General features: G+C 45.4%; 1 protein-coding gene across 1 annotated transcript in view; it reads left to right on the top strand.

The window, feature by feature from the left end:
• Positions 1 to 6651: 6651 nt before the first annotated feature.
• Positions 6652 to 21043, top strand: part of LOC129132406 (SET-binding protein-like) — a 232488-nt gene continuing 218096 nt past the window's right edge. Inside the window, exon 1 of the mRNA XM_077193200.1 lies at positions 6652 to 7143. Within this exon, the coding sequence (XP_077049315.1) occupies positions 6652 to 7143 (492 nt within the window). The remainder of the gene's footprint in view (positions 7144 to 21043) is intronic.

Below are 21043 nucleotides of genomic sequence, written 5' to 3'. Positions count from 1 at the left end.
GGTTATCACAGTCTTGAGCTTGCGGTGACCCCTTGTTCAGCTTGACTGGAGGGACCTGGCGAAATAAGGGATGGGAATGATGGTCTTGCCCAGAAAATAAAGACTTTAATAACAAAATAACAAAACATGGAGACCGCAGAATACAGGGTCAAGATTCCAAAGACCCATGGGCATGCAAACACAACCAGGTATAGGGGTCTTCTGAGGGCAAAAGTCCAATCATGATCTCGGAACATGACCTTATTTCTATCCAGTACTGAATCAACTGAGAACAAGAACCAGGAACCTAACCAAATATAGGATAGTTCTATTAGCATACTGACTCCCATGACCCCACTCTTCTCACCATGACCTGGCTAAGTGTACCCCCCCTCAGTATCCTGTTTCCCATGGCCTCAGGTTAATGCCTTCTGTATATGCTACTGAGGCAAAACTACTATTCATCCCGGCTGGACACGATTCCATAGATGGTGATAAAATACATACTTTTGGTTGCATCTCACATGGTAACCTAAGGCATTATCCACCCCTTATTCTATTACCATCTGCATTGTATCCAAATCAATACCGTCTTGAAACCTTACACACAGTTCTCACTTAAGATTAGGTCTCCTCGTGGTACACAACAGGTTTCTCCATCTTTCTGCATTACCCACCAAAGTGTAATCAGGTCCTTGAGTAAAAATAATCCCACAGATGGGTTTGTCTTTGCCTGAGATGGGATTAATCCAAATAGTCTTTCCTAAAATACCTTTCATGTGTACCACAGGGACTTTATCTCCATCCACTGTGTGCAATTATTTGGACTGGGCAGGACCAGCTCATTTGATGGAGCCTTCTGTGTTTACCATCCAGGTGGCCTTTGCTAAATTCATTACCCAATATTTGAAGGTCTACCCCCACCAAGTGCCTTCAGGGTGGTCTTAAGTAGTCTGTCGCACCGTTCAACTTTCCTGGCAGCTGGTGCATGATAGGGGATATGATATAGCCATTTGAGACCATGTTCTCTGGCCCAGGTGTTTATAAGGCCGTTCTTGAAATGGGTCCCATTGTCCAACTCGGTTCTCTCAGGGGTGCCATGTCTCCACACAACTTGTATTTCCAGGCCCTAGATGGTGTTCCAGGCAGTAGCATGAGGCACAGGGTAGGTCTCCAACCATCCAGTGGTGGCCTCCACCATCATCAGCACATAGCGCTTACCTTGGTGGGTTTAGGGAAGGGTGATGTGGTCAATTTGCCAGGCTTCCCCATACCTATACTTCGACCATTGTCCACTGTACCACTGAGGCTTTAGCCGCTTGGCCTGTTTGATGGTAGCGCAGGTCTTGCAGCTGTGGATGACCTGTGAGATACTGTCCATGGTAAAGTCCACCCCTTGGTCATGAGTCCATCAGTACATTTCATCTTGTCCCTGATAACCAGAGATATCATGGGCCCAATGAGCTAGAAATAATTCTCTCTTGTACTACCAGTCCAGATCCACCCGAGATACTTTCACCTTGGCAGTTCAGTCCACCTGCTTGTTGTTATGATGCTCTTCATTAGCCTGACTCTTGGGTACATGCACATTCACGTGTCGAACCTTCACAGTCAGCCTCTCTACCTGGGTGGTGATGTCCTGCAAAATCTCAGCGGCCCAGATGGGTTTCCCTCTGTGTTGCCAGTTGGCCTTTCTCCAGTGATCCAGCCATCCCCACAGAATGTTAGGTACCATCCATGAGTTGGTGTAGAGATAGAGCTTCGACCATTTCTCTCATTTGATGATATCCAAAGCCAGCTGGATGGCTTTAAGCTCTGCGACCTACTCCATTCACGTTGTCCCTCGGTAGCTTGTGCTACTCATCACTTAGGGCTCCATACAGCAGCTTTCCATTTCTGATTAGCACCTACAGTTTGTCAGGAAACATCAGTGAAGAGGGCATATCGTCTTTCACTCTCCAGTAGCTTGTTATATGGTGGGGCTTCCTCAGCACATGTCACTTGCACCTCCTCTTCTTCAGAAGATAATCCAAAAGTCTCACCTTCAGGCCAGTTTGTTACAATTTCCAGACTCCCAGGGTGATTAGGATGTCCTATGTGGAGTTGTGTGATCAGAGCGATCCGCTTTCTCCACATGGCGTTGGTGGCATGATGCGTGGAAGGAACCTTTCCCTTGAACCTCCAACCCAGCACTGGTAGCCAGAAGCAGCTGCACTTCAGTGCCATTTCTGAGGCACCTCAAACCCCTCCATAAGCTGCAAGAATCTCCTTCTCAATTGGGATATAGCTGGCCTCAGATCCTTTGTATCCCTGACTCCAGAACCCGATCGGTTGTCCTCAAGTCTCTCTAGGTCACTTCTACCACAGGATCCAGGAAGGGTCATTCTCCCCAGCCACAGTGTAGAGCACATTCTTCACATCTTGCCCCGTTCTGACTGGCCCAAGGGCTACTGCATGGGCAATGTCCTAATTAATTTGCTTGAATGCTTGTTGTTCAGGGCCCCACTGGAAATAATTTCTCTTTTGTGTCACAAGATAAAGAGGACTTACAATTGTGCTGTACTCCAGGATATGCATCCTCCAAAAGCCCGCAGCTCCTAGAAAAGCCTGGGTTTCCTTCTTGTTGGTAGGTGAGAACATAGCAGTGATTTTGTTAATCACCTCTGTTGGGATCTGGTGACATCCATCTTGCCACTTGACTCCTAGAAACTGAATTTCTTGAGCAGGTCCCTTAACCTTACTTTGCTTAATGGCAAAACCAGCTCTCAGGAGGATCTGGATAATCTTCTCTCCTTTCTGGAAGACTTCCCCTGCTGTTCTCCCCCACACAATGATGTCATCCATATGCCGTAGACGTTCTGGAGCCTTGCCCTTTTCCAGTGCAGCCTGGATCAGTCCATGGCAGATGGTGGGACTGTGCTTCCACCCCCGGGGCAGCCAGTTCCAGGTGTACTGCATGTCCCTCCAGGTGAAGGAAAACTGGGGCCTGCACTCTGCTGCCAAAGGAATGGAGAAAAGGGCATTGGCTATATTGATGGTGGCGTACCACTTTGCTGCCTTGGACTCCAGCTTGTACTGAAGCTCCAACATGTCTGACACAGCAGCACTCAGTGGTGGTGTGACTTCATTCAGGCCACAGTAATCCACCGTCAGTCTCCATTCCCCACTGGACTTACTGGCCACATAGGCCTGTTAAAGGGTGAACAAGCCTTGCTGACCACCCCTTGGCTCTCCAGTTTACCAGTCATCTCCTGGATGGGACTCACAGAGTCTCTGTCGGTGCATTGTTGTTGTGCCTATTGTTACCTGTTGTTCTTCAACTCTTAGCAGTCCCACATCACAGGGGTCGTCTGAGAGATCAGGCAGGGTATTCAGTTGTCTGATGTCTTCTGTCTCTACAGCAGCTATCTCAAAAGCCCAACGATGTCTTTTTGGGTCCTTGAAATATCCATTTCTGAGATAGTCCATGCTGAGCATACACAGGGCCTCTCTGCCAGTCATGATGGGGTGTTTCTGCCACTCATTCCCAGTTAAACTCATTGCAGCTTCCAACACAGTCAGCTGCTGGTATCCTCCTGTCACTCTAGAAATAGAAATGGATTCCTTTCCCACATACCTTGATGACATCAGGGTACATTGAGCGCCGGTGTCAACCAAAGCCATATATCTTCGCAGGTCAGACGTGCCAGGCCATCGGATCCACACAGTCTAATAGATCTGATTGTCCCTTTCCTCTACTTGGCTAGAGGCAGGGCCTCTCTATTTCTGGTCATGGGGCACATTGATCTCCTCCTGTATATATGTTCCTGAGGTCCCTTCAAGAGAATCGGTCATATTATCATTCCTGTACCATCTGGAGTCCTGTCCATGAGAGAGCAGAGCAGCGTTGACCCTAGATGAGCTTCTTGTGGTAGATGTTTCAATTTCAATTCGTGTTCCTGGGCTGCTAAGGAGGAGGTGGGCTTTTCATCCCACTTCCTCATGTCTTCTTCATGCTTCTGAAGGAAAAACCAGAGGTTACCTCGTGGAGTATATACTTTCTCGGCTGGGCGACATCTCCTAATGGCAGAGTGTCTTGTTGGTTCTGGTGAGATGTGGTAAATTCCTTCCTTAAGCTCCTTTTTCAGTTTCTCTTCCAAGCTTCAGACATGCTCAGACAGCTTTCTTTCCATGGACGAGACATGGGTATGTAATGGGGCAATGACAGTGTCCTCGTAAATTCTTTGTTTGTTAACTAACATTCCCACCTTGTCCTCTCATTCCCTCCATTGCAGTGCCACTAGGTAACAGGAGTATATCTCTGGTCCAAGTCATGTGAATCTCAACCACATTTGTGACGTGCACTGGACACCATCTGGGCTCTTAGGGAATCTTTTGCCTTCTGAGCAAATGATCTCCAGCACAGCCAATTCCCTTAGGCATCGAATACCTTGTTTAATTGTGCTCCATTTTCCTTTGCTGCACCTGGAGGTCTTCTTTACAAAGGTATCTATCCCTTACGCTCACCAGCAGTTGCCACCAGAGGCTGAGAGCTTCCTGAGTTCTCCCAATCCCCTGGTCAATGACCACATCCCAGGACAGGAATCCCAGTTGCCTGGCCTCATTTCCATCCGGAATGGTGTCATTGGCTTTAGCATCCCAGAGGCGGAGCAGCCCGGTCAGGATGGACTTATTTGTCTGACAGGTGAACTCCCTCCACAGGTCACAGAGCTGACCCAGGGATAGAGACCCAGTGATGATCTCTGGCTCTGTCTCTTCTGCTGGGTGTGAAGGTCTAGCTGCCTCCACATCAGTCATTATGAAGACTGATTTGCTATTTGATTTCTTCTTTTGAACAGGGGCAACTGCTATGGGCTTAGGCATTTCTGACTTGGTGTTGGTTTGTGTGGAAGCATTGACTACTCTTTTTGTTCCTTTTCTCCTTGTGACAGGTTGCGTAGACATGGTGCCTGCTGACTTGCTTCTTTTCTCCTCCTCTTCAAGAAGACACTGTACCACACCAAGTAGTGTTGTATTTCTAAGCATGATGCACACGGTGCAGGTCATAGAGAGAAGAGAAAGCAGAACTGACAACAGGATTATGCCACCCTAGACACCCAGAGAGAACTCAATATTTTCAAAAATGGCTGTGTCAGGCCTGAAAAGCTGGAAGAAACCACTCTCTGCTCTTCCTGCTAGGGGCTGGGTGCAATTGTTGAGGAGGCCCCAGACGTAGCAGCCCAGACTAGGAAAAGCAAACAAAACTGAGTATATATTCCAAATGATGTTCATTGCCTAGGAGGTTATCATGCAGTAGACATAATAAACAGAGCAATTTTTATACCATACCCTGATATCAACAGAAGCATTACAACAGGCAGGCAGTTCCCTATGTGCGGAAAAATATAGAGAGCAAGGTACAACACCATGTAAACATGTTGAGCATCATGGTGAATAGGTGGCTTCTGCAATACGAAATTGCAATTCTGACTTTTTCAGGACTGGCCCTACATTGGGAGCCAAAATATGTAGCAGTTTGAAAGTCAACCAGTGGGAGATCCCGAGTCAGAAATACATTTTAATAGGGAAATTAAAATAAATGCAATAGTACAGAAACACTGACAGAGTCAGGATACAACCTGACACCCTGTTTTTCAGGGTGGTGCTAGCAGTCCCATTAAATGGTGGCTGCAGTTCTCTTGAAGTGATAGATGTGGTTCTGTTGAAGAGGTGATCCTGTAGAAGGGTCTGGTCTTCCTCTGAAGGTCCAGTGGTCGTGATGTAGCTCTTGTTCTCTGGGAATCCAGTAGGTAAGGCTGCCCATGGTGTTCCACATCTCAGATTATATCCAGGTAGGAATGCTTGGTTCCTCCCCCTGGGCAGAACATCTCACAATGGGATGATGTAGATTTATGAGTCATGCAGTGAGGCTTGATGGCCCATTAACAGAGGATATCCCACCCAGAGGGAGTTATCAGGGATAAGTCATGGAAGAGATAAAGAACACTGCCCCACCTGGTTTTAATAGATGGTGATAGAATACATACTTTTGGTTACATCTTGCATTGTAACCCAAGACACTCATTCATAGGGCAGTGCCATGTTTTCTGTACTCTGGTCATTGAGTATTGTTTAACCCAAGGCAAGCATCTGCGTCTATTATTTTCCCTTTGGAAAAACCCTGTGACAGCAAGCACTTCGAAGCAACAAGGGTTGATGACTGTGGAAAGCTGGTTGTCTGCTCATTTATTTTATTTATTTCCCAAGTTGAGTTAAAGGCATTTACACTTAGACTACATATATTTTTTTTTCATCAATTTAGCAATACACGTGGTTATTGTTCCTTGCTTTGTGATACCAGTTCCAGCCCCCAGAAATGTTGGCAAGTCTTTGCTTCAAGGAAAGACCTTGAGATGCAGGGGAAGCCCAAGCGTGCTCTGTGCTCTGCTTCAATCAGCTTCACACTCATGTTCCATATGCGTGCACATGCTAACTTCCTTTTTTCTTCTCTCTTCTTTTAACAGTGCCAGATCTGGTCTCTTCTGAGCTCCTTGCAGCCTTTGGGCAATTAGGACATTGAATTTGGTGGACAGTTGCCATTCGTTCCCTTGGATCGTACCTGCCCTTGCTTTCCTCATCCCCTCCTGCACTCCCCTTCCCTCTGATAAAACTCCAGGGTGTTGCAGTATTGTTATGGAGCCCAGAGCGACTCTGGGCTGTTCTTGGCAAGGGGGGGGTAATGCAGATTTTCTGCGAGCCACTGTCACCTCTGTGAAGCCTCTGTCTGCCTCCTGCTGTGTGAAGGAGGCGATGCTGCCTGTGGCAGGATCGGGGAAAGGGATCCTGGTGAGTGGCAAGAGGCTGGAGCCTGAGGAAGAGGACAAGCTGGGTTCTGGGAGAGATGTGGATTCCACTTCCAATGCAGACAGTGAGAAATGGGTGGTGGGAAACAGCCTGGAGGAGCAGGAATTTTCCATCAAGGAGGCTAACTTTACAGAGGGGAGTTTAAAACTAAAGATCCAGACCACCAAGAGAGCTAAGAAGCCCCCAAAGAACTTGGAGAACTATATATGCCCTCCTGAGATCAAAATCACCATCAAGCAGTCTGGGGAGGAGAAGCTTTCTCGAGCTGGTAAAAATAGCAAGGCAACTAAAGAGGATGACAGACCACACTCCAGAAAGAAGGTAAGTCTTATTCTTTCTGTATTTTCCTTTTCTCCTGAAACCAGAGGGAGAGGAGGGGATTAAACTTACTCAAACAGTTTGTGTCCAAGACATAACCTTTGCAAGGTTTGCAAAGCCTTGCTTGGACATGCAGGAAGTAACACAGAGTGGGTGTCATCCTGCATCACTGCATACACTGCGGAGATGATCTTGAACTATGCTTCAGATTAACCAATTCAGAAGGGATCAAAAGTTCAGCCAGGCTTCTTTTATTTTTATGTGCAATTGAGGTTTAAGATTAATAATTGCATGAGTGGTAAATGAAGGAGCCCACTTCTAAACTGCTTTGTGCCTGAGTGCTAATGCTTCAGTCTTTTGGCAGTTAAAGCTTTCACCTGCATTTTAATAATACAGGAATGTGCATTGTGAACAACTGAATCCATTCCTGTCTACCAGGCAAAGGGCTTCGTTAAGCGGGACAGCATTTTGTGAGAAACAGTATAGTTATGTTTCAGAAAATGCTTCCAGTATAAGTCTCATTTTCTCCCAGATGCATAACATCTTCTTGAAATATCCTTCTGGGGAGAAATTTTTGGTACTTTAAGTTTGGGTAAAAATTAATCTTTTTATTTTTTCATTTAGTGAAGGAGAGGAAGAGGAAAGGGAAAAGAAAGAAAATAAGAAAATCCTTTCTTTGTATGATCTGTTTAACCATTTTGTTTTGCCATTAGCTTGATTTTTCAGTAGTGTCACCTACAATTAGTCTTAAAATAAATTTAGTTTGAGTGTTTAAGCAGCGCTGGTCAGGAGAGGGACATCTTGTGACTACTCAAGTCTTTTTGGGTGTAGTGCTGTTTTCTGTCCTAGGCATTAGACGAAGGAGCTTTAGTCAGGTTGAGGCTTTATCACAGTACAAATAGACTCATAGAATCATAGACTCATAGAATCATATAATTAGCTGAGTTGGAAGGGACCTACAAGGATCATTGAGTCCAACTCCTGGCCCTGCACAGAACCATCCTCAAGAGTCACACCATGTGCCCAAGAGCATTGTCCAAACACTTCTTGAACTCTGTCAGGCTTGGTGGTGTGACCACTTCCCTGGGGAGCCCATTCCAGTGCTCAACCACCCTCTGGATGAAGAACCTTTTCTGAACATCTAACCTAAACCTCCCCTGACTCAGCTTCATACTGTTGCCTCGTGTCCTGTCACTGGTCATGAGAGTGAAGAGATTGGTACCTGCCTCTCTGCTGCCTCTCGTGAGGATGTTGAAGACTGCGATGAGGTCTGACCTCAGTCTCCTCTTTTCCAGGCTGAACAGACCAAGTGACCTCAGCCACTCCTCACAAGGCTTCCCCTCCAGACCTTTCGCCATCCTCGTGACTCTCCCTTGGATGCTCTCTAACAGCTTAATGTCTTTTCTATATTATGAGGCCCAAAACTGCCCACAGGACTCGAGGTAAAGCTGCACCAGTACAGAGCAGAGAGTGTTGGAAGGGACCTTAAAGATCATCTAGTTCCAACCCTCCTTCCATGGACAGGGACACCTTTCACTAGACCAGGTTGCTCAGAGCTCCATCCAACCTGGCCTTGAACACTTCCAGGGATGGGACATGCATGACCTGTGGGCAACCTGTGCCAGTGCCTCACTACCCTCACAAGAAAGAATTTATTCCTAATATCTAATCTAAATCTACTCTCTTTCAGTTTGAAGCCATTCCACCTTTTCCTGTCACTACATGCTCTTGTAAAAAGTCCCTCTCCATCTTTCTTGTAGGCTCCCTTCAGGTACTTGAAGGCCACAATTAGGTCACCCCAAAGCCTTCGCTTTTTAAGGGATGAACAATCCCAATTCTCTCAGCCTTTCCTCATAGGAGAGGTGTTCCATTCTTCTAATAATCTCGGTGTCCTTCCTCTGAACTTGCTTCAATAGGTCAATGTCCTTCCTGTGTTGGAGACCCCAGAGCTGGATGTAGCACTCCAGGTGTGATCTCACCAGAGTGGTAGAGGGGCAGAGTCATCTCCCTCAATGTGCTGGCCACACTTCTTTTGATGTAGCCCAGGATACTCTGTCTCCTTAGTAGCATGTGGGCATCATGATGAGTTCAGACAGGAACCCAAATTTGATGAAAGACTCATGAGTATCTCCAAAACCTGGACAAATTCATCTAGGTTGTAGACACCCACTGATCAGAGCTCGGGGCATGACTTGGCTTTTTTGCTCATGCAGCTTGAATCCCTCTCCTCCCATACACACTTGAATACTCAAAGGGCTACTTGAAGCCTTGAGGAGGATAATTGCTAACAGCTCTCCCTGGACACAGCTTTCTTGGCAGACTGACTGAGACCAAAATTTTCAAAACTCTAAATCACTTCTTGAAGCATCATTTCCCATCAAATTAAGGGAGAGTCCAAGGGGATTAACACTACTCACTCTGAGAGCACTTCTCTTAGAAGCTGAACTTGAAAGGAAAGTAACAATTTAAGGTGATTTTTTTTTCCTCAGAATACTGCTAAATGGCATCATCTATGTGCATGAAAAAAGTAGCTCTTTTTACCACAGCAGAGATTTGGCCTTATAACACTGAAATTTTCCCACCTTTTGAGAGGAATGGGCTGTCTTCTTAGCACCAAGCAACGTCTTATTTCCACTTCCCTTTCCTCCTGAATATTTGCAGATATGATGAAAGTCACTACAGGAGGAGGAGGAGGAGACTGGAAATGAGTGGGAGGGGTTCCAGTGCTGGCAGCACAATTACTTTCATGGCCAATGTGTGTGTCTCAGTAGTTACAGAAATTTTGGGGGGGAAGATAGTTAAGAGGAAGCAGCAAATTGAAACATGGAGCTGTACCTGTCTGGTCCAGCTATGGGTTTCCCTGGGAGCATGCAGGAGCCTTCTGCATAGAATCATAGAATATCCTGAACTGGAAGGGACACACTAAGATCATTGAGTCCAACTCCTGGCCCTGCACAGGACACCCCCACAGAACAATGGTTCTGCATGTCCTTGCAGAACCACTGAGAGCTACAGTAGTGGTTAAAGAAAAAAGTGATTGTCACATTTAAATGACTCTGGTGGTTTTGATATTTCAGAGTTAGGCTGCTTGATTGTCTGTTGCTTTAATCAGCACAAACTCCAGAAAAGCAGCTACTGGCAGCAGCAGGAGGGAACAATGCATGTAAACCAGTGGGGCAGACCTTCAGCTGGCATCACTCCACTGTCCTCTGTGGATTTTTGCCAGGAGAGTTTGGCCCAATGTACACATTTACCTTGCACATGAAAGCAGCATTATTATTTGAGTTTACCACCTTGCTCATGGATACAGGGAATATATAGAGGCCCCACAGACTGTATATAAGCTCAGCATAACCTGATCTGCAAGTGCTATTCTTGTGTCTGGTGGGTGGGAGCAGTTGTTTTGCACCTCATGAAGTAGCACCTGAATTTATTATTCCCCCTGAGGAGGAGCAAACTCTATCAGTGCTGGTTTGATCCCTACTCTTTCTAAGCAAAGCCTTGAGGCTGCTCTAAATTATGCTGGTGCCAGGTATCTGAAGCTCACACCAGCAGAGTAAACCTCAGCCTCTTCCTAGATTATGGAATAGTGGAAGAGCCCCAGAAGTGCCAGCACAGTAGGGATGCATTCTTCTAATTGCCTTTAAGGTGAAACTAGCTTTTGAGCAGCTGAGAGACCAATTAAGAGCTGCTCTAACAGGCAGGAGGCTCCTAGAGTTTTTACAGCCTTTCTACACAAGTGTATGGGTGCAATGCTACACAAACTCAGCTCTTTGATAGTCATCACAGGTTTCTTTTTTTGGCTAGCTTTTCTATGTACCATATTGCTGATGGCACAAATGAAACAGCTGCAGTTTGATGCCCTCCCACCAAAGGGTGGTGAGGTACTGAAGCAGGTTGCCCAGAGTTGTGGATGCCATAACTACTTTGGGCTCTACCCAAAAAGAGAGCAGGCATTGATTTCTTTGTAAAAACTTCAGAGCTTAAGAAAGCAGTTTTGCTCTGAGCTGAGAACCACTCAGGCCCAGGTTCATCTTGGTCCTTGAAGGCACCTGCGGTGCCCAAACTGGACTCTGAGTCCTCCTGGGCTCCCCTGTAGTCACATGGAGGAGGCTGGTCCCTCCTGAAGGTGGTTTAATCCTCCCTGTGATGAGCAGGGAGGGTTGGATCTCAGCTGTTACCTTTCATTCTCCTTCTCCAAGGCCTGCTAGAGAAGCACCTGTCTTGCATCGTGTCATGGATATGTTGTGATGGGAATAAGGCACAGTGTCTTTTCCAGCTGTGCCAGCTGGGTCCTCTGCCTGAGCCAGATGATGCCCATATCTCACTGTTTGCCTGCTCCCAAACAATTGTGACCTTTTTTTTTTTTTTTTTTTCTTTTTTTTTTTTTTCTTTTTTTTTTTTTTTTTTTAATGTAGCCAAGTATTTCTTAAGGAAGCAAACATCTGGCTGGGAAGGGATGGGTTGAAGAAGTGTAAGCAGGCTTTTACTGCTGAATATGGAGTGCCAAAGGAGGAAGACTAGTGTATTTAATTAGCTGCCATATGACCAGGGCTTGCGGGAGCCATCTGTGTTGAGGACAGGTTTTGTTTTGCAGAAGTCCCTCTCTCCCACTGCTGAATTTCAATGGCCTTCTGTGACATTTCTTTGTTTGCTTGTGCTGGGCGTCTCTTCTCAAACCATGATAAAATGTCCCCAGTGCTGGTTTTAGGGATTAGGAGATGCTGCAGGGAAGCAATAGGGGAAGTAACTGGGACCAGTGCAGGAAGCTGGGGGTCCAGCTGGCGGTCCAGCTGGAGGTCCCCCACTACTGAACCACAGGAGGGGATAGGTGCTGTTCCTGGCAGCCTCATAAAGGCTTGGCCAACTCAGTGCACACTGGTTGTTTCAAAAGCACCATGGTCTCCAGGCTAACAGAGATGTGTTAGAGATGTGACACAATGGCATGTGCACCCAGAGCTGCAAACCTCTTTACTGGTTCTGTCTTTGTTTGCAGAGGTTTTGGGATGCACAGGGCTATGAGTCCTTCATGTACGTGCTTGCGTTACTCCAGCATCATTTTCTGCATGCAGCACTCCCTTTCCTCTCCCTCAGGGGTCCATTTCTTCTGGCCAGTGAATAAGTTGAACAAAAGTTTTTGGAGTATTTTATCACAAAGATTTCTGTTCTTGCATCAAATTTTATTAAAACTGGACAAAATATTCTAACAACATTGAAGAAAGGATCATGCAGGCAGGCAAGGAGCTTATGTGTGCATTCACATATACACAAACCCAGTGTGACATTAGCCTTGTTTCCTTAGGAAACCAGTCTATTTCTACATCAGGACTATATATGGACCTTGAGCTGCAGGCAGTTGCTATCAAGAGATGGATTCTCAAGCCATGGTGCATGCACCAGTAGCATGACACTGCTTCCGAGTAGAATGGTCAGCAAACTCTACTTCTCCAGGGTAGTATCAAGCAAAACACCTTGTTATTCTTTTCTTGATTTTCATTGTTTTGTGGTTTTTTGTTGGAGCCGTGAACTAGTAGTGAAAAGGACAGGGTAAGAGCTAAGGTGTCTGTGCTGGTTTAGCAATAATTGATTTTTGGTGAAGGGGAAAAAAACACGGAAGTGATACTCTGTGAGGAGCTGCTAGCAGCTTCCTCTGTGCCTGGCAAAACCAATCGCTGGCTAGCTCTGATAAGTGGCACACTGCTAAGCCAATTAGAAAAGCTGGTAATGCCTCTATGATAACATATTTAAGAATGAAAAAAAAAAACCGCTGGAAGCTCTCTTGCTCCCTGCTCTCTACAGAGGACTGGAGAGTCCAGTCGGGCCCCCCTCCCCGGCGGGGCCGGCCAGGGCCCCTTTCCAGAGGGGACCGCTGGACCCTTTCCTGGCACAGCTGCCAGGCCATGCTGCTGCAGGCCATCCCGGCGTCGCGAGCAACTATGTGGCCAGGGCGGCGCTGTGCGGCTGCAGTTGTCTCGGCATTGTTCGCAACGGACTTTATTTGCTTAGCCGCTTTTAACCAGCCATGCTGAGGCCAGAAAGACAAAAGCAGCGGCAGCAGCTTTTCTTTATTCAGCATCCTGCATGAAGAAAAGGCGCGGAGTAGAGCCAGCAGCTGGCACAGCTTGCGCAGTGCTGGTGGAGACTACGTGACCAATAGAGAGAGAAGCATGGCGAGCAATTCCCCAATTGCAGAGCCTGGACAAGATTAACCTTTCAGCGCTGCAGAGCTCTATAAAAACTGTTTCAATTGACAGAACTTGAGAACAAATGGATCTACAAACACCAATTCTCTCCCAAGTCAGAGAAAAGGAAAAAGTGATGACACATGAGGAGAACAATATGGTGACACTAAGGTCGGTGCAAAAGAGGGAGGAGGAAGTGCTCCAATTGTTGGAGCTGTGATTCTTCTGCAAGCCATGGTGAGGACTATAATACAACAAACTCTTTCCCTGTAAGTCAGGAAGTGCGTGGGGGGATGCAGCATTCACCCACAGGCTATGAGAAAAAGGCTCTCGTGCTGGAGCATGTGGATGCTGAAAAGCTGTCATCTGTTGAGAGGCTTGAACAGAAAGAGAGAGAAAGCCCTTGCTTTCAGAGATAGAGGAAGAGGACGCTTGCTTTTATACTAGAACAGCTCATCCTTAAAAACTGCACCATATAAGCTAAATGGCCCACGAAAAGCAGTTGTGGGAAGACTGCAAGCCGTGGGAGGGACTTCACGTTGCAAACAATTTCCAGGTGGACTTTTAGCCGTGAAAATTAAAACCATGTTGGAAAAGTTCACAGAGAACTGTTTCCTGTAGGAAAGACCCCATGGCACAGCAAAAGACTCTTCTCCCTAAGTGAACCGAAGAAAGATTTTTAGAAGTGACAAACTGATTAAAAATCCCATGTTTTGTCTCCCTGCGCTGTTGGTAGGAAGGAAAGAAGGGCTGGGGGTGGGGGAAAGGTGTTCTAATGGTTTATTTTTGGTTCTAATTATCGTCTTTTAATTCTGCTAATAATTTTTTCTTTATACCTTTTAAAGTTTTAAGCCTGTTTTGCCCTTAGTGTTTTTCTCCTAATCCTTATGTCACCCCATGAGTTTTCTTTCCTCCTTCTCTGCTTAACTATGATTTGCTGAAGCAAACAAACTCCACAACTTTTGTGAAAGTTGTAAAGCCGATATGTTTATTACAGTGCTGGATGCATGTGGGAATCGTTCCCCTAAAATGACATGCGTACCCCTGGGAACGCCAGATCAGATCCCCTTTTATCTCCCTCTCAAATACATATGCATGCAATTTCACAATAGGTTCATGCATATTCATTCCACTAATTTCGCGTGACACTTGCCGCTAATTGCTAATTCTTCTTTATCAGAAAGAACTCCTGGGTCAGGTTGCCTTGCTCTGTCTGCCCCCCACTCCCCCCTTATCTCGTCCTTCTGCTGAAGCAGTCCCTCCAAGCACAGGCCCTTCACGAGAACAGGCAGTCAGACTAAACAGCAAGCTACAGACTTAAATATATACATTTCACCTCAATCAAAATGGATTTCTACTCTAGAAAACTTCCACTTTGCCTTAACTACACCAGAGGAAAATAAATAAATGATTTTTATAGGCGCACTGACATTTGACCAGCATCAACCCATCACAGTGTCTTACTATAGAAATGAGAATATGTATTTGACATGTGGCTTGGACTGTGGCCACTGTGGAAGGTAGCATTGCTGAAGATGACATGGTCATTCAAGATACACAGTCAACTGTAGTTGTGTTTGCAGAACTAAATGGGTCTCTACCTGGCTCATTTTAAGATGGTGCCTCACATTCTTATTGTACATCCATGTTTACTGTTGTTAGGTCTTATATGAAGACATCAGGAGAGCCTGTCCTCCTGCAACAAGTTCACAAACTGTAGAAATAAAAGGAGAAATGAAACCATCTTGTTTCTTAGTACAGAATGTGAAATAGAATAATAAGATTAAGTGACTCACACAAGGAACCTGTTGCAGGCCAGGGTGACAGACCTTTTTCACTGAGCTCTGGTTGCTTTACCATGACACAACTGAGTCTCCCAGGTGGTGGCCGGATCTTCAAGCATTGGGTGCATAGCCCTTCTGAAAGCCAATTCTCTTTTATTTGTCATTGAAACTGGTGAATTTGTTTCAAAACTAACTCTCTGTATCTTCACTGCTAGCTTTAAAAGAAAATTTATCTCAGGGAAGAGTTAGGGCTGGATGCAGAGATGAGAAGGGTGAATTTTTGGGGCCAACATTCAATTAGTCAACCTAGAGGCCCTTAAGTCCCTTAATGGTCTGTAAACCCCAAAGTATGGTAAGAGTGGAATGAAGAATATCTACTGGAGGACTCATTACCTTCTCATCAGTTTCTCATGGCTCTGTCTCACCTGCATGGCAAGGTTTGTAGAGAGATGGTATCTTCTATTGACATCTGTGTTACAACAACTGTACCACTTTAAAACTGGGTGGTTCACTTTGCAGCATCCTAGCTTCCTGAGAGGCAGTCTCCATCTGCACTGCTCAGACGGGAATCAGCCCCAAGGGGATTTACAGATAATTTTGCCTTGCCCAACACTCCTCCTCTCCAGAGGAACATAGGGTCACAAGCAAATGAACTAGAGGCCATGGCCCCACTGTCCTTGCTGATGGCTCTGAGGAGGAGAAGGCTGAGAAGTGGATGTTCAATGTGTCGCCACTGATCATGCCCTTGCTTCTCTGCGCGGCAACGTTGCTGGTTCCCCACCTGGTACTTCTGTGAAAAGGCATTTCTGTAACACACTTTGCAAGTGTTTCCCAGGAAGACACATAGGAAATAGTCTTCTCATACCTCTGAGGTAGAGCCTACATTAATGTCTTGGGTTACAATGTAAAATGCAACCAAAAGAAAGAATTCAATTATCATCTCCATAAACTGTTAAATTCAGGTGGGGCAGTGTTCTTTATCTCTTCCATGACTCATCCCTGATAACTCCCTCTGTGTGCAGATATCTTCTGTTAATTGGTCATCAAGTCTCACTTCATGACTCATGAAATTACATCATCCATCATCCCATTGTGAGATGCTTTGCCCAGGGGAAGGAACCTAGCATTCCTACCTGGATATAATCTGAGATGTGGAACATCACGGGCAGCCTTACCTACTGGATTCCCAGAGAACAAGAGCTACATCACGACCACTGGACCTTCAGAGGAAGACCAGACCCTTCTACAGGATCACCTCTTCAACAGAACCACATCTATCACTTCAAGAGAACTGCAGCCACCATTTAATGGGACTGCTAGCACCACCCTGAAAAACAGGGTGTCAGGTTGTATCCTGACTCTGTCAATGTTTCTGTACTATTGCATTTATTTTAATTTTCCTATTAAATTGTATTTCTGACTTGGGATCTCCCAGTGGTTGGCTTTCAAACTAGAACAACTTATTTCTAAGTGGACTTTTTTCAGTACTCTCCTCTGCACTCCAGTATATGCTAAAATATTGTGCTGGCCTAGGCAGCTCCACCTAAATGAATGATGGGTTGGTAGGTACTTGCTTGTGGTATTTTCTGAGACCCCCATCGAAGGGAGGAATAATGAATCTGACTCCATGTTCTTAGAAGGATAATTTATTATTTTATGATCTATATTATATTAAAGAATACTGTACTAAAACTATACTCAACTATACTAAAGAATACAGAAAGGATACAGACAGAAGGCTAAAAGATACTAAAGAAAACTTGTGACTCTCTCTCCAGAGTCTGACACAGCTTGGCCGTTATTGGCCAATAAGTAAAAACAAATCACATGTTGGATAAACAATCTTCAACCACATTCAAAAGCAGCAAAACACAGGAGAAGCAAATGAGTTAATCTTGTTTCCCTTTTTCTCTGAGGCTTCTCAGCTTCCCAGGAGAAGAATCCTGGGCAAAGAGATTTTTCAGAAAATATGACGGTGACACTTGCTGTATTCACAGGTGGGTAATTTGATGAAATCTAAGACTAAGAAAAATAAACCTGAGGCAGATAGTATTCCAGTGAGGAGGAGCAGCACTAGCAGGTGTTTGATCATCTCTCATTTCTGCCTCCCACCAATGTCTTTTCAGCTGCAGGGACAGTCTTTACATCAGTCTCCTTCCTAATCTGTATTAGTGGCGAGCTTGAAGACACTTGTTTTGTTGCATCTTCCACTGGGAACTCACGGTACTGGATTGATGATGTATTTTATTTCTTATACCACATATATGTGCAGGTTAGATGGGGATAATTAATTTGTCCTGCCCATTTTCTGACGTTGCATTCACCAGCACTCAGCTGAGAATTCTTCTCAAACCCATCCTGCTTTCCATGGTATACTTTTCTTCAATAATTTATGTAATCATTAGGATTAATTCCCTCCATCCTTTTCTCTCTCTTAATTCCATAGCATTACTTGATTACTTGTATTATATTCCTAATTTGAAGGGGAGTGTGGGGGGGGAAAGCCTGCTTCCTCTTGTGACACACACTAATCACAAGAGGACCTGGGAAGAGCATGATGGGGAGAGATTGATCTGTCCTTAGGTCATCAACTCTGGGCATGGGCAGGAGCTGCTGCTAGTCACTCGGGGACAGCAACTGCCAATGTGCTCTGTGGGAATTTGTGAAGCACGAGGCAGCTCTGCAAGATGGCAGCACATCTTTTGCTGCCCCCTGTACTTTGCTTGGCAGCCATGGCAGGTAGCCAAGTCATGATTCATCCTTGGAGGCAACTTGGGATGTGGAGTCCTTGGGTCTGCTTGGTGCACCCTTGAAGAGAGTGGTAATTTGTCTATGATGTCATATAGAGGGAAGAGGATATTTTAAAGAAAAGGGAGAGCAGCTTGTGATAGCCAGATCCTTAACCTGAAGCATTTGAGTGCAATAGAAGGACTGACAGTGACTTACCCTTGACTTTCTGCATCTGCTGGAATTCATATTACTGATGTGTACATAAGACTTAACTGAAGAAGGACAGTTACTAATTACTGTCTAAAGAAGCCTTTTACTGTTACATTGTGATTTTGGCTTCTGTACTTCACTTCTACCTACTAAGATGTTAGCATGAGGGATTGTCCTAAGGTGCTGAAAAGGTAGGATGGAAATATAGAGAAACTTTGTATTTATTTCAGTCTATGTGGCCTGACCTAAGCTAATAAAACTTAGCATGAGCCTGTGGGGTACAGCAGCTGCATGCTGGAGATATAAGTTGACTCTGTCCATTTTGGTCACATGGTTTAATAGGCCTATGTGAGTTTCCTGAGTCAGAGGCCAGCCACCATAGCCATCTTTGTCACATCTCAGTGATGTGTATCCTGTCAGGTTTTTCTTTTTGTTCCCTCCCCAGCATGGAAAGAACCATCTGCCGGGTTGGCTTTCAGAAGATTTTTTAAAACTACCGATTTCCCTTTTGTTTCGAGAGGAGAGGGGGGAAGCACACAGACCAGAAGGGGAAAGGAGAACCTGACCTAAAACCAAGTCGGTATTTGCAGGGATTTTAGAATAGCTCATATGCTGCTTCCTACTCCCCAAGGAAGGGCTGTCCTCTTTCTTCTTTTTGATTCAATTCCCTGCCACTCTGTGAGCAAGTCAGAAGCTTCAGCTGCTGCTGTCAGCTGGGAAGGGAGGCCCCTTGTTTGAAACCCATATGTAATCTCTGCTTAGAAAAAGTCAAAATCCTTTATGCTCTCCCTTAAAGTCTCCTTTGCTCACCTGCATCTTCACTGCCTGCCTGTGGTCTTGCCACTTGAGTGAAAACTCAGATAAAAGTTGACCTGAAACAGACTCAACAAGGAGCACAGATAGAATAAAGGTCCATAAATAAATAAACAAACCCAAAGAATGAACAGCGCAACCAAATTTAGTTCTTGAGAGTGGCAAAGGAATCAGAAAGTATGTCAAGTGTGTTGGAGCAGGGCCCCATCACATGTTACTTGGAAAGACAAACACCATCACTTCGAACGTCATCCTCCCTCTTGCCCTTCTTTATATACTGAGCATGATGTCATACGGTCTGGAATATCCCTTTGGTCAGTTGGGATCGCTAGTCCTGGCTGTGTCTCCTCACAACCTCCCATGTACCCTCAACCCCCTTGCCAGTGTGGCAGTACAAAAAGCAGAAAAGATCAGGGCTTTGTGTAAGCCCTCCTCAGCAATGACATAAACATCTCTATATTATAAGCCCTGTGTTCAGCAGAAATCTGAAACACAGCCCTAAACTAGCCACTGGGAAGAAAATTAACTCTACCCCAGCCAAACCCAGCACAGGTCTTCCCGGTTACCTTTTCCCAGATCTGATGGGAGAGGCAGACCAGCAATGCTCACCCACCATGGCATGTGGCTAGCAGGTGGCCCAAAGCTCTCACATGTGGGCTCGTTCCTGGCAGATTACCCATGATCTCTACTTCACAGTTTGGGTGTCTGTCCCCCACCTCACCCCAGTCCCTTCCTCTCTTGTCCCAGCACTGCCAGGGAGGAGGCGGAAGCAGGGATGGCAGTGGGGAGATTGGAAGGGACAAATCTTTTTTCTTCAAATACTTTAGGCTTTGGATGTTTTTAAAGAAAAAAAGAGAAAAAAACCCCTTTATCGGTGCTTGTAAAGGTGTGCTACTGGCATATAAAAATATAGCAGTAGCAGAGGGAACAGAGAGCAACAAAGAAGTGTGGATTTAAACATTTGGGTTTTGTTTCTTAGGTTTGTCAGGAGACAATCTTAAAAAAAACCCAAACAAACAACCAATAACAAAAAAAAACCCAAGCAAAATTGTTTTTTTACCCTTCACTGAGGTCTCTGCATCCCAGCACTGTATTTAGTTGTGAAGGACTTAGAAGTGTAGTTTCCCATCATTCCCTTTAGACATCTTTTTTTTTAATATGACAATGGAAAATCAAAGAAAAAAGTGAAAAATGCTGTAGCAGACCATGGGCTTGCTAGGGCCCCGTGGAGAGCAGAGGCTTAAAGATAGGAAATGCGAAGTCATGGTGAAATAGCAAAGAAGTCCCTGTCTTCCGCCTTTCAGACCCTTGCTTATCTCTCTGTAAGCCCATAGGTCACATCTCCTTAACCCCTGCTATTGGACAATTTTGGATCCCCCTATACCCTATATAATGGGATGTTTTAGCCCATTCTGGTTAGCATAGCCGTCGCTGGAACCCTTCACAGACCTTCAATAAAGCCATCGCTGTGGAACTCCGGAGCAGCCTTCTCTCTCTCTCTCTGCGTCTGCCCGCCGGCCAGTGGTGCCTTAGCAAGCAAAAGAGCTGAACTCAAAAGAACTGAGAATCACTAAAGAGCTGATATCCCTTATGCTTGCTAAAGGTTGCCAGCGGCTGAGAGGGGCTTGGGTTTCGGGCACTCTGTCCCCAAAAGAGGACTGAGCTATCCGCCCGTGCAGCCTGCTCAGGGGCAAACCTGCTCTCAGCAGGAGGCTGGGACAAAACATGACAAACATTCCTCTGTTCCTTTTAGGTTCAGTAAAACTCACCTTTAAACCTTATTGAGTGGGAGGAATTAACCCCACACAAATACCTTGCAAGAGATGTTTAAGTCAGAGTTACAATTTAATGGAAAGATTACAATAAATGCAATAAAGTAAGAAAAACTGGCTTAAAACCACAAAGTCCGAGGACAACCTGATATCTGGTTGGCCAGGGTGGTAGTTGCCATCCGATTAAGCAGCGGTAGCAGTGCTGTTGAAGTGGTGGTTGAAAGCAGTGGTCCTGAAGAAAGTCTGGTTCTACCCCAGATGTCCAGTGGTGGCGGCTGTAAATCCCTAAACCTCAAGATTATATACCCTAAAATCCAGGCAGGAATGTTCAATACCTCCCTCAGGGTGGGGAGTTTGACAATGGAATTATGTAATCCAATGAGTCATAGAATATTTTGGGGAGTCCTTGATG

This window comes from Agelaius phoeniceus, chromosome W (assembly GCF_051311805.1).
Source record: "Agelaius phoeniceus isolate bAgePho1 chromosome W, bAgePho1.hap1, whole genome shotgun sequence".
In the NCBI taxonomy this organism is placed as follows: domain Eukaryota; kingdom Metazoa; phylum Chordata; class Aves; order Passeriformes; family Icteridae; genus Agelaius; species Agelaius phoeniceus.
This window is presented reverse-complemented; position numbering and strand designations above follow the sequence as displayed.